Source organism: Cheilinus undulatus, linkage group 20, assembly GCF_018320785.1.
Source record: "Cheilinus undulatus linkage group 20, ASM1832078v1, whole genome shotgun sequence".
Classification (NCBI taxonomy): domain Eukaryota; kingdom Metazoa; phylum Chordata; class Actinopteri; order Labriformes; family Labridae; genus Cheilinus; species Cheilinus undulatus.
In genome coordinates, this window is record NC_054884.1 from 25,153,376 (window position 1) to 25,167,676 (window position 14,301).

At 39.2% G+C, this 14,301-nt stretch overlaps 1 protein-coding gene across 1 annotated transcript in view; it reads left to right on the forward strand.

Moving 5' to 3' along the window:
- The window catches only part of LOC121528821 (disintegrin and metalloproteinase domain-containing protein 12), a 144,066-nt gene that overhangs the window by 107,262 nt on the left and 22,503 nt on the right, over positions 1-14,301 (forward strand). Inside the window, exons 12-13 of the mRNA XM_041816428.1 lie at positions 8,716-8,893; positions 12,849-12,938. Coding sequence (XP_041672362.1) covers positions 8,716-8,893; positions 12,849-12,938 — 268 coding nt within the window. The remainder of the gene's footprint in view (positions 1-8,715; positions 8,894-12,848; positions 12,939-14,301) is intronic.

A 14,301-nucleotide genomic window follows, 5' to 3' on the forward strand; every position in this document is an offset into this window, starting at 1 on the left:
ATTTCCTTACTTTTTGTTTATAGTTTATAAAACACACCTAAATACTCTGCCCAAGGGCATGATGAGAAATGTTGGACTAACACTGATGGTTAAACACCGTGACATAACTCCAACACTGAAGACCATTTGACTCTGAGTAGAGTTAAAATTACACTTAGGGAGATAAAATCAATCTGAAATGTATAACACTGAGATTTCAACACTTCAGTTTTGACTGTTTGTACTTCAGTTCATGAAGTATCCCCTTGTGACCACAGTAGACAGCAATTATCAGTCTTAATCTTATTTTATTAATTTAGCTTTATTAATTTATTAAATTAGCTAAATTAGATGGAGCAATTGTACTTGTCATTAGCACTGTGTAGCCTAGCCTCCTTACTGGTGCCCTCAGTGCGCTCCTGCATTGCCAAATCTCTTGTTGCTGATATGTCTACACAACTTCACTTCAGAAATACCAAAGTACCCCTTTAAAAGATACCACCAAATAAAAACAGAGCATAACAAAAAGTGGAGGAGAAGGGGACTGAGTACAGAACCCTGAGGAGTTCCTGTTTTAGTTTCTGGGAGTCAGATATTTTATGAGTATTTTTGTACAACTTTCTTTCACCCTGGTCTTTAAGTTTCCAGCAGCAGCTTGGTTGTTATGTGTGTTCCTGAGAGCTTTTTAAGGCCCCCCAAATTTTGATGGATAAGAGACACGAGCCTGTTCTGATTAAACACTAATGGAGTGATGGATGTAAACTGAAATATCCATTTAAGATGTAACTGTTGTTCATTGCTTTGTCTTCTTGCTTTGTTCTTTTTGACACAGATGTAAGTATTAATCACCATTGCTTGAAGACACAAGTGGTGCCTGCTTTGTGGAGTTTAGAGACAATGGTTAAAATTGAACATAGGAGCAGAGATATGAGCATGAATAAAGGAGTCAGACTAACGGTTATGATAAAAAAAATGTTCTTTTGAAAACTTCTGAGTCATGTCGCCTAGAGATTTCTATTCAAACATCAGTAAGAAAGACTTTTAATGATTTAAAATAACCATGCTTATGCTGGCTGGTCTTAAGTCATATGCAGATGATGTTATAATTTATATATCAGGTAGAACTTAATCCTCAACCAGCACAAAAATGCTGCAGAAAGGAGAGATTTTTTAATTTGTGATCAGAATTTCTAACAATTGTTTAAAGTTGTTGTAAATTCCATGATAGTGATACAAATCATACATTCATTTTTGCCTTCAAAGTTAGTGGCTCTAGCTAAGATGGACAGGAAGACTCAGGGGTGCATTATTAAGACATGGTTCAGTCACTCATTGGTATTGCCCTAAGAAAAATGATGAGCACAGTGCGTGATCACCTTCAGACAGAGATTTGATATATTTCCCTTGTCATGAAATAATCAAGAATCACAGAAAGTGAGTCACAGTCAGAGGCATGCAATGGAAATGTGACCCGTGCCCACTGAAGAACAGGAACTCTCCAGTATGCCTTGTTTAATTGGGTCCATAGGGAAATCAATGTGAAAATGCTCTTCAGTATCTACAACGTCGGCTAGACTGCCTGGCACCAAAGGCCATGGCAGATCATATCACCTAATGTCATTGCCCCTAGCTCAGGGTGTACACGAACAAAGATGAACAAAGGAAGCCTTAAAATGAATATTAAATGTGTGGTGAAGCACTGTGGTTTGAGTTACTTCTGCAAGTATGAAATATTTGTTAAGCTAAAGCTGTCACAGTCAGGTTTGAATCTGCTTTAGTTTACTTTTGTGCAAAATGATCAAGGTCTTTTAGAGTGTTAGAAAAATATAGTTGGCTGAGGATAGGGACACTGTCAGTTTTGGTGCATATGCTGTATTTTCTCGAAAAATACTGTCTGAGAAAATATTTGTTCTGTTGTCATTGGAAAGTCCAGAGCTCTGAATCACAGCCTAACCAGCTTTTTATGGCTGAGAAGTTGTGACAAACTAGCTGTGCAGGATGTTTTCTATGGTCCTTGTGATCTGAACCACAATGACAAAGCAGCTAGGAGAGGAGGCCCATGCCCAGCTAAATTTGGGTTAAAGTGCTCAGCTGATTTTAATGTGATACTTTGCCTTAGGAATATCATAATCGCTGGTGGAAATAAGTTTGGATTCATGAATTATATTCTGCTGCAAAATCATGAAAAATAAAACATTACCTTTATGAGTCAGTCAGACAGCGTTTTAACATTAAATTTGTGAACAGCCTGCAGTGATCTGAATGGACTCAGAGTTGTGGAGCCTCCTTTGGACCTAACAGGAATCTTTTGCTTAGTTTCTGTCTTCCTTTAGGTTCTTGATCCTGGAAACAGTTTTTCAAATGTTAACCTCAAAGATATGTCTTCCTGTAGTTAAGTTTTGGTACGATCGATAACGTACAGTAGGATGGAAAACCATACTGCACAATATGATCATATGGCACATCTGACATGATGCGATACAATGTAATACGATACGGCAAAACACGATACCATATCATAACATACAAGACAATATGATACAAGATGATACAATATGATTCATTGTGATACAGTACAATACAATATGAAACGATACAAAACGATTCAGTAGGATTCAATATAATAAGATACAATAGGAGATAATATAATACAAGACAATGTGATAGGATACAACATGACACGATACAGGATGATGCCATACAGTATGATATGATACACTATATTGACCCTCTTGGAGAAATTCAACTTTGACTCCATTGCTTCCATAAACGTTTTTTTAAAAGTTGCCACAGTGATGTTCTTCAAGTATTAAATGAGACATGTAACAGTCTTTCTCATACTTTAGTACAGACTAGGACATGACACAATAACATACAAAACAAAATTAAATTATTCAAAATGAAAAGAAACAGCCTTTTGATACAATGATAAAATGATACGATACAATATGATACTATAGGGGACGATAGTGTCATATTGTATCGTATCATTTTATCATTGTATCAAAAGATACGATACAATATGATACTATAGGGGACGATACCAATACGATACGATATGATATGATAGGATACAGTGGGGGGTGATATGATATGGTAGGGGCTGATACGATTCAAAGCAATATGAAACGAATCAATATGAAATGGTAGGGGGCAAAATGATACGGTAGGGGATGTGGGGGACAATGTGATACGGTATTATACAATATGGTAATGGTGATATGAAACAGTTGTGACAATTCGATACAGTATGGTAGTGATGATCCTATACGGTACTGTAGTTAGGATTCGATACAGTGTGGTAGGGGACAATTTGATACAGTACGGTAGGGGATGATTCGGTACAGAACGGTAGGGGACGTTTGATATGTTACGGTAGGGGACAATACAATATGATACAGTCGGGGGGAATATGATAGGGACCATAGATGAAAATTAGCTTTATAGTTAACTCTGGCTTAACAGTTTTGTTTTGCATGGCCCCTGTCAAATAAACTAATAAAAAATAAAAAAAATGTTACGGTAGGGGACGGTACGATACAGTAGCGGACGATTCGAAAAGGTACAGTAGGGGACGATATGATGTAATACAACAAGATTCCTTTTATTGGTTCCAATGAGGAAATTTGAATCTGTGCAGGACACACCTAGCTGTCACTACAATAGAATCATTGACTTCAGACAGCAGATACAAAAGATTGTCAAACAATCGCACTGTAAATAAAACACCACATAACAATGTAAAACAAAAAAACATGGATTTATTAATCATTGCCTTAATTACACAAGATACACATAAGAATACAACACTGAATAAATAACTTGCTTCTTGTTGTCTTGATTTTGGCAAAAAGTAATCCAGTTTAACATGAATTTTTATGATACTTCAAACCTTGAAATCTGATTGAAACGGTTGACTAGATTGATGGCAATGAAAGTGAAAATAGAGACTGAAAAGAAAAGTGAATTGAGCTGTGGCTGTGAATAGTCAGGGATTTAGAGACTTCATATAATGCATCTCTACCTCTCCACATAAAATGTGGGTCACAGTTCATCTATCCTCTTGTCAGAGCAGCAGGGCTGCAAGGCATTTAACAGCCTTGAGCTTTGAGCTGTGATCACTGTGTGGGGCAGATCATAGGGGCCTGTAATAGATCTGGGAATGATTCCTTATCACCAGACCTCCCACAGATCTATTAAAGCCTTGTTTTGCCATGGCTGTAATTTAGTCTCAGTGATTGCTTTGTGCACTCTATCAACCATCAACTGAAGCACCTCTGAAGCAGAAGAGCCAGCTGTTCAACCCTGACAGATAGAAGAAGAGGACGCAGAGCTGATCTGGAACTGAAGAAATGAACCAAAAAGCCTGAACCTGATGAGAACAAGCCCAAAGGTCACACAGCCACACTTGGTGTATTCTTTTGAGGTGGTGGCCCAGACTCCCATGGGCAGAGTGGTTGTCTAGAGTATCTTTAGTTTGCCATGAGCCCCAGATGTGCCCACTGCAACCGGCCATGGATGTTTAGCTGCCTCGGGGAGTGCAGCTGCGAAATGCCATCCACTGTAACTCATGGATGCCTCTGCCTTTTCACAGCCATTATTCTTCCTCCCAACTCCAGACCGTTGCAGGGTAGACCAATTATTTCTGTATTGCCTCTCATAAAGAGCAGCTGGATCCTGAACCACACGTGTTTCCTTAAGTTCCATTAAAAAAATAGAAGAAACAGGGATGTGAGTGTTTGTCATGGGTTGTATGGGCTGGTAACCGAAGAGCAAGGCTGAGTTCATGGAAATTGAATAAATGCAACAACTTAAGTGAGCAATTTTGGCTCTGGCTTTGGGGGCAGAGAGGAAATCAACAACAGCAGTTGCTAGGTAAGTGGGCCGCCTGTTGACCAGCAGCCTTGACAGCTGCACATCATGGCAAGATGTCGAGGGGTGCTGGGAGAGAGAGGGAAAGGAGTTGGGGGCCCAATAATGGCTGTTATTACAGCTTTTCCTTATTGCTATTTCCTTTTGCCATTTCATGTCATTACAAATCCACTCTGATCTTTTGCTTTAATCCAGAGGGTCTGCCTCGCAGCACCCCACTTTCACCTAACACAACCTTAGCAAAGTACTGATGTAAGAGAGCAGTGGGGTATGTCTTTCAGGGGAGGGGGTCAGCAGCAGGAGCTGATGTAAGCTGCCTCCGCACAGGATGGGAAATCAGAGGCAAGCCGTGAATGAGGTCATGTCAAAACATTCGCAGAGCGCCGTGACATGTTTAGAGCCGTTATGGGTGTAGAACCCAATCAGAGGAAAGCGCATTTTGAAAGAGTTGTCGACACTGAGCTATGCTGAAATGCGTCCTTCCACTGAAATGAGAAAACTCAGCAGAGAAAGAGTTTGTTTTGCAGCTTTTGTACTGCTTCAAGAAACGAATCAGAGTTCAAGGTGCTGCCTGAAAACAAATTGACAAAGCCATGACGTGAAATCTCATTCATCCCTCATAAAATGCTCCACACTTGTTTAACCACATTTATCCCACTGCAAAGAGCTATTATACATCCCTGAATGAGTCCACATTGGATAAACCCGTGGATGAGTTTTATGCTAGAACTTCCCTTGACACATGCTTATTGCCAGACCTGTTAGTATAACCATTGATGCAGCAACCATGACATGTTTACTGCCCTTTCAGAGCTGTCATTTTCCAGACCACAAATGCCTCATGAGATAAGTAGCCAATTTCCCTTGCTGTCATTTAAGAAAAGTACATTAAGCAGTGAATTTATGGCATTTGTTTGATTTACCCTGCAAGCAGTTTGCTCATTGAACTCCCCTTGGTGCTCTGAATACTAAATAAGTCTGAAATTGTCACTTTTATGGCAAAAAAATCATTAAATTAATGCCTAAGAAAGGTTTACTGCATCCCCATCTTTTGAGGCCAGCTGTTGGGTGGGTTGCGTTGGGAATCAGCCATGTGGACAACAAAAATCAAGCCTGGCAAACTTGCAGAGGCCCGTTTTTGTAGTTTTAGAGGGCATTGTTTAAACAATGGGCTCATCTCCCCAATAAGACTCATCTTCAGCCTTTGCAGGAGGACACATTCTCCTATCTGATAGGAGACCTGACGAGACCCTGCAGAGGTCCACGGGTAAAAAAGCCTTTATGACCCCCCTAAAACCACCACATCCAAGCAGTAGACCCGTTGCCTTCCACTGTGTACTCCTTGCTCCGGGCGTCACCATAAGTTTTAGTGCAGTCAGCAACTGGTCCATCGAGTCCAAAGAGTTTTTGTTCCTCCCTTTCGACATTGTCTGGATAGGAGTGTTGCAGAAGCCCACCAGTATCCGAAGGACAAGCAACTCTTCTCCTGCCACCCAAAGGACGATACGAGCCCTTTTAACTTGCTGGAACAGTGGACAGAACATTAACCCTCTGAGACTGGCATTGTCGTTAATGACAAGAAGAGACACATGATATTTAAAGTTATTTGGCTGACTTTCCAAGGTCTTTCAAGGTTAAATCCACAGCAGTAACTCTGATATTGGATGTCCTTTAATCCATTTATAATCTATTTTTCAATCATTCCTGCAGCTAGCCCACCAGCTAACACACAGCCACATTGTCTGTTTGTATCCCAGAATGAGTCAAGGCAGATAGGAACTGCTTTAAATAATGACTCAAATTCACAAAAGCACAAGGACATTTTTTTGTAAAAATATGAATATTTAGGATACTTTATGTCACAGAATGATTATTTTTTAATTCTCTGGTCCCAAAGAGATGGGAGAACAACTTTGCTGGAAGCGTTACTTGTCCATTCATTGAGTCAAAGTGCAACCACTGAGTTTATGTCAGTGAAAGTCATCATGCTGAGTTTGTAGACTCCATAGCCTGAGTTTTTCTCTGTTCGAAGTCCACCATCTTTAAAGACACATTTGTGAAACCACATGTGACTCAGCCGTTTTAAGACCATCAGTAATCGTGTTTCTCTGTCTCTCCCTGGCATTTATCACTGTTTGCTTTACTTGCAAATAGTTTGTTTCTTGTAGTTCAGTTGTGATAGTCATTTATTGAATTGTCACTGCTAACAATTGATGCTGCTTTGTTTCATGAATTCTATTCTAGATTGAAAGTGAACTTTTCTGTGGTTATTGTGTATTTACTTTGTGATATTTCTGCTGGTTGCAAAGCTGCCCATAAGTGGGGATAAAGGGGAGGGCCCAGCCAAATGGGGGGCCCATTGGGGTCAGCTGAATCCTGAAACATTAGAAAAATGTGAAGCTGTGGTAACCTTTCTTTTTTTAACCTAAATAACAACCATTCCTAACAAAGCACAAACTACATTGTTTCATTATTTATGCTGTGGTAAAATGCCTTCTTCAAAAAATCTTAAAGCCATCTGTAAATATGTCAATCCCCTTTTGAAAACTGAAAAAAATGGGTTAAAAGTTGCAAAAATGGGTTAACAAAAGCAAAAAAGTGGGCAGAAAGTGGCAAAAATCAGCATAAGAAAGGGTGCAGTTTGGTTTAAAACAATAAAAATTGGCATAGAAATTGGTGGAAATGGGATAAAATTGAAAAAAAAAATGGCAGAAGAAAGTGGAGAGGGATTAAAAGGGGCTAAATTGGTTAAAATGGACACAAATGGGTTTAAATTGGTGAACAGTTTATAAAAATTAAAAGAAAGAGTTAACAGAGGCAAAACAAATTGGTAGAAAAGGTGATGAAAAGGGGTAAAATTGTGGCTAAAATAGGTTTAGAAAAACATCAGACATCAGACCAAATAATAGCTTGACAAATGTTTCAGCTCAAAAATGAGGTAACTGTTAGCCAGGATGCTAGCACTCAATAACATTGATAAATCATAACTGGGGAGGGCCCATTCACTGGATTTATCAGGGGTCCAGTTATATCTATTATTATGTAAATATTCATTCTGAGACTGATTTTTGCTCCCCTTTTGGTTGTTGATACTTATTCCTGGTAACAATAACCAATATCTAGTTTTAAAACCCCAACAGTTAAAAGAAACATTCAAGGGTCCAAGCTGACTCCATGTTGTCTCCTAGCTGCTCTCATCTGTGTGCACAGAGAACAAGGACAGATTTAAGTGTGAATATTATCTACAGTCTCACCCGCTCCGGCCTTGTTAGGCTCAATTTTATGGTTGGGGTGGAGGTATTAAAAATCTCATATGGTGCTTTATTATCAAGAGCCACATTGAGAACACAAGATAAAATCTGCATGTATTTATGCACAATCTTCTTACGACACACATGTTGTCATCGAAGGCACTATTTTATCACAGAAAAGTTCAATAAAGCCACATGAGGTCTGTAACAAAGCTCTTGGCAGACAGAGCCCTGGGCGGTGTGCTTTCCCCCCGGAGAAGACCACCCCCCTCTGTCCGCTCCAAAAACAATATTAAAAGCACACCATCCCCTGTTTCTCCCAAATTTATGGGTGTTGCAATTCTTGCAAAGGAAGCACTTTTTTGGTCCGACTTTTTACAGTCCCCTGTCTCATAAAATATGTCTTATCAGATCTCCCTCTCTTCATGGATGGGAGAAGTCAGTGCCATTTGCATGCTGATGCAGCTCTGGAGAGGTTCATGAGCTCTGCTGGTTAATTGATTATATGATTAGCAGCAATTAGGGCTGATTGAATCAGACCCCTGCAGGACAAGTGGTCCTTTGTCTTTTTTTCCTCTTCGTGTCACTCAAATATATGTCTTCTCTCTTATAGGTATCCTTTCCCTACAGTGTTCAGCAGCTGCAGCAAGAAGGATCTGGCTGCCAGTTTTGAAAAAGGCGTCGGGATGTGCCTCTTCAACATGCCTGAGGTCAAAGTGCTCTACGGCGGGCAGAAATGTGGCAACGGCTATGTGGAGGAGGGGGAGGAGTGTGACTGTGGGGAACTGGAGGTGAGAGCACTACAAATCATGGCAAACAAAATGTTTTGTGTCTCAGGAATTCATATTATATGTCCCTTCTGCCAAAAAAATGAAGTCTCTTTCGCTTCTCCTTCCCATAAATCATCGTTAATTATGTTTCCCACGTTTAGAAATGAAACGAGCAGAAGCGGTAGTGGGGGGTTTCTGACAGAAGCATGGCACAAACCCACATTTCCTGATATGAAAACAAACAGTTCTACTCGATTTCAGAGCCAGCGACGCAGAGCTCTCGTAATGCAAACACTGTCTCCAGAAAATGAGCTTAGAGATACGAGTGTGGATTTGTTCTTTGTGTGTGCTGGGATGTTTGAAAGGAGGGTTGTCTTATCCTGATACAATTCATGAGAAAAGAAGTGTCGCTGACAGTTTCACCCTGTCAACTGCTGAATTATTTAAACAAATCTGCTCTAGCGAGCGCATATGTGACAGTGGCACGCTGCGCCAACCGCTGCGGCTGACTGATGATAAAACAGTCGATCATGATGCAGCTGACAATCAGCAGAGGCAGGCTGATGGTTACATGAAAGATAAAGGAGACTTCCTTTATGATTTGGAAGAGTATTTCAAATTACATAACAGCCCCTGGGAGAGAATGCCTTGTTGTCATTCATGATTGGTCCACACCTTAATGCTCAGCCAGGGTTTTTGTGAGCTATTCATGCTCCATCAAGGGTCAGGCTGAAAGTGGCCTTGTCCTTAGAAACAAAGAGCCAGCATAAGCCTTGCCGGCCTGAGCCAGCAGCAATAATAAAGCTCTCCTCAGAGCCGAGCGGCCTCGCGCCAACCCAGGCCAGATCAGAGTGCTCGGACAGCACCTCTCCTCTGCCATTAAAAAGCCTCATTAAAAAGCCGGGGTCCCATTCCTCACAATCACTGGCTACTTCTTTTCAATGCCTTCTCCTTATCTTTGGCGCAAGGGACCATGGGAAAGGCCCTTAATGTTTTTTTAAGGCAGCGACGTTCTGGAAGTCCCATCCTGTCTGCTGAGTCCCCCACCAGCTCCATCCGTCTACTTCGTCTTGCTTGGTACAGTGTGATCAGAAGCAGCTTAACAGCAGAAGGAAGAGGGAGCTGACACTCAGGAGTCCAGTCAGGCTGGCTCTATATGAGGCCAAGCATACCTTCTTTACTTCTTTGCCAGGGTCTGATTGAATCTGTATCACAGGCAGCAATGGCATGTGACATGGTGTATGATTAATGCTAACATGAAACAGATGGGCATGCCTAGTGAGACAGGAAATGTGACAGGGTTGGTAAGTCGTGGACTGCATGTCTCTCTTTGCTCTAGAGATTTTACCCATACCATTTTTTCCTTCCTGATACCAGAGCATTTGATATCACCTGATACCAAGTACACGGCAAAACCTGCAAGTTAACACTGTCAGTGCTAAAATACTGGCACTTTTACAATTTTTATACAGGACCACATGACAGTGTTGATTTGACTCCTTTTGGAGAGTTACCTTAACACTTTTCAAGTGTCATTATTGATTATTTTTGGAGTTAAAACATAACTATCCATGTTAGATTAGTTCAAAACTTCTTAGTTGTTTTTGAAATTTACTCTCATAGTGCATCGTTTCCAATTACTATAGCCTTATCCTCATGTTAACACTGTACTTATGTAATTTATTCCTAGAAAATGGGACTAATGCTAAAATATGCAGAGTTGGGACACATCCTTTGATGATCATCAGTAGGCCACCCTTTCCTGCAGACCACCCCTCGCCACAGATGGGCAGCCAGTAACTCAGTGGATAATTTCACTCATGGTGCAGAACTGTCTAACATCAAAACAACAATAATCCACCAGAAACAAGGTCAAAGGAATCCAAGTAGTAATTAGGGTACCACATGCAACATCTAAACACATTCAAACACAGAGTTAAAATGAATATGCAGATTAGCTTTATTATCAAAATTGTCTCATATTTTCTTTTCCTGATATCATGCCAGTGTTAGGGTCAAACACTGAACTGGCTTATAGCAGTTACCCTGTGCAAGAATCACACATTTTATTTTTCCTCAGTTTGGCAGGTGTGCCAAAACATGCTAAAGCATGATTCTAAAGGCCTACATGGCTGTTTTGAGACTATAGAGGCATTTTAATAGTTTTAAGCAAGGTTATTATAGTAAACTAAAAATAACTAAATAGCTAAAACTAAAGATCAAAAATCTTTTTAGTGAACTGAAACTAAATAAAAACTTAGCTTATCCAAAAAAACGAAAACTAACTAAAACTGTATAGTGCACTTTAAAAACTAACTAAAATGAAATAAAATAGAGACAGATATCCTTCATTTTAGTCTTTCACACAACCATTCTGACTGGCACCTACATCAAAGTCTGGGGAGTGTAAAATTGTCTGAATTGATCGGTTAAGAGTTCACATAGTGGTAGTTTTATGTCTGGAGTTCTACTGAAACATCATCTTTAGATAAATGAAATAATAAGTTAACAGTGAACATGTTTCTAAGAATATACAATGTTCACTCAGCACTGACATGTATCCAAAAAACCTAACACTATAACTAATAAAAACTAAACTAAAAGGAGGCATTTTTGCAAAAGAAAAACTAAACTAAACTAACAAACCAGCAGTAAAAACTAATTAAAAATAAACTGAAATTGAATACAGAAGGTGAAAACAAAATCAAAACTAATGAAAAATCAGAAACTATTATAATCTTGGTTTTAAGAGATTGCTTTTGAGATTTATCTTGCTAATTTTATTACTACACAAAATCCCAAGTCATATGGATGCCAAATGTTTGTTTGATTATCAGCACATTTTGATCGGATTGACTAGAGATTTTTTAAATTTGAAAGGGTGCCATGACGGGATAATGGTTGAGAAACGTTCTATATGCATCCAGAACTTTTGATCATGGTATTTTGTTATAAAATGACATAACAGAGGAGTCCCCTCTTATTTGATAAGAAAATTTTATTCCTGGTGTTTGCATCAAAGCATTAAAGCTTCATGGGACAGTATTGGCACCCTTTTAAGTGACTAATAGAGTCCTTAGATGGTATTATATCACCTGTCCTGTCCAATATGTATACAAAGGATCCCTCTGAATAGTTAATAGCTTGTAAGACTGTTACTAGTGGTAGGTGATGGACTTGTATGCTTATGACTTAGTCATCTTCTCACCTGAAAGTATAGGCTCGAAGCGTCTTCTAGATTTGACTTTAATTGTAACAGTAAAAAAATTCTCATAATAACTTCACCGGCCAAAGTTGATCCATGTTTCTTTACCTCTCATGATGCTCATGGTGGCGTGGACAAAGTCAAATATCTGGGGCACATTATCAGGAATGACTTGAGTGATGCAAACTTTACTCACAAGCTGATATATGGGCTCTTAGATTTCTAAGATGTATACACAGTGTTAAAACAGAGGTTTTTGGAGTTCACTGTTCCTCACATTATACCACTCACTTGTGATGATCCAGTAGAGATTAAATGAAAAAGCTGCTGGTAGCATGAATATTGAGATCGTCTTTTTTAATGAGTTTGATTAAGTTGTGTTCAGTCTTTTTTTTCTTTTTACTTGCCAGTTTTTCAGCCTTACATATCGTATCTTTGCTTTTATTTCTGCAGTTTGTCCATCTTCTCCTCATTTTTCTTTATTATTCACCGTTCAGCACATGGTTTCATGTGTCTCGCTGTAGTTGAAAAGCCTGCCACATGGAGACATGGCTGTTTTTTAGCAGTAGAGGCTGCTACTTCCTTTCCTCTGTCAGGTTGCCTTAGCTGAACACAGTCCTTCTGGTGGCTGCATCCCCTCTGTTAACAAAGCCTAGGTGTTTGCTCTGAGGTGAAATAGGATCTCTTTGTGCTGAGTTAATTCTCTTTTACCTTTGTTCCCCTCTCACTTAGAATCCATTTCTCTGCTTTTCTTCTCTTTTTCATCTGAAGGAATGTATGAATCCCTGCTGCAATGCTACAACCTGCACCCTGAAGGGAGATGCTGTTTGTGCACATGGACAGTGCTGCCAGGATTGTCAGGTAGAGAATACGGAAAACTATGTCATGTTAATTTTGAAATAAATGATTTTTTTCTTGTATAAGATTTGATAGGACCTGTTTTCATCCAACAGTACATTTATCTTAATCTGTGTTTTTACCAAAAGTAATCAGGACTTTTGGTCTCTTCAAAAGGTTTGCCCAGTTTTTCTCCAAAAAAGGACCTGAAAGAGTAGAGTACTTGATTTATTTCCATCAAGCAGTCCAGTTTGGTCCAGTAGAGTTTGACACAGTTTGGTACATTAAACCCTGCTCTTGTTTGTGTTTCCACAGCCAGTGCATGTCTAGCCTCGCTAGGATTGATTGGAATTCTGGCTCTTTTTTAAGATCTGGTACCATTTTGGCTTTTTGTGTCAAACAAAAAAAAAAAAAGACAAAAAAAAAGGAAACCTGCTCTCAACAGGAGCCAGGCCCTGTTGTCCATATAAAACATTCTGCTTGGTTTGCTCCTTATGGCTCCTACCTTGTTGATTTTTTTTTAGTTAGTTTAGTTTATTCAACCATGAAACAACACCAAATATTTTGCACAGTATAGACATTTTAAACAAAATTAATAGTCATGTGTTGAAAAATGACTGAAAAGGCATAGGCAAGAGCAAACTTCTTATAAAAGCCTATCCTACATTTTCAACTATTTTAGCTACCAACTTCCAAAACAGCAAAGAAACAAGAACAGATAATCAGTCACACTTATAGGCTTCAAAAATAGCTTTACAAACCATTTTCTTGAAAACCAAAAGAGAATGACATGTTTTTAAATTTATATTGGCATCATTCCAGAATTGAACTCCAACAATGGAAACACATCTCCTTTTCATACCTTTTTTAGCTTTTTGTACAATAAATTTACAAACACCTCTGAGATTATATGTACTCTCCTGAATTGAAAGAGATTTGAAGAGTCTTCATGTCAGTCTAACTAGTACTCCACAAGATTTACTTGCTAAATGGTTTATTATGTCTCAAAACGAGAGAGAAAGTTGTTCAGCTTAATGCAAAATATGGTACATTTTGTGCTTCTTCCGACCAGTCAACAAACTACAGTAGATCTGGTTGGTACGCCAACAGAAGGGGGCCTAAAAAGTAGGATGGTATTTTGGTACCTTTTGTATTTTGACAGTGGAAACACAATTAATTGTGTATTGTACCGAACTGATGGTGGAAATGCAGCTTGAGACTACTGACATGTAAGTCCTTGGAGCTACATGCTAGTCAGCCCAATGTGCTCTGTTTTTCCTGAAGTACTACATATCTAGCAGGAGATTTTCATTATTCTGTCACCTCTGGTGAAAAGACACTGTCTCCTACTGTCCAGTCTCTTGTAAAAGTTGTGAAAAATGCCCTA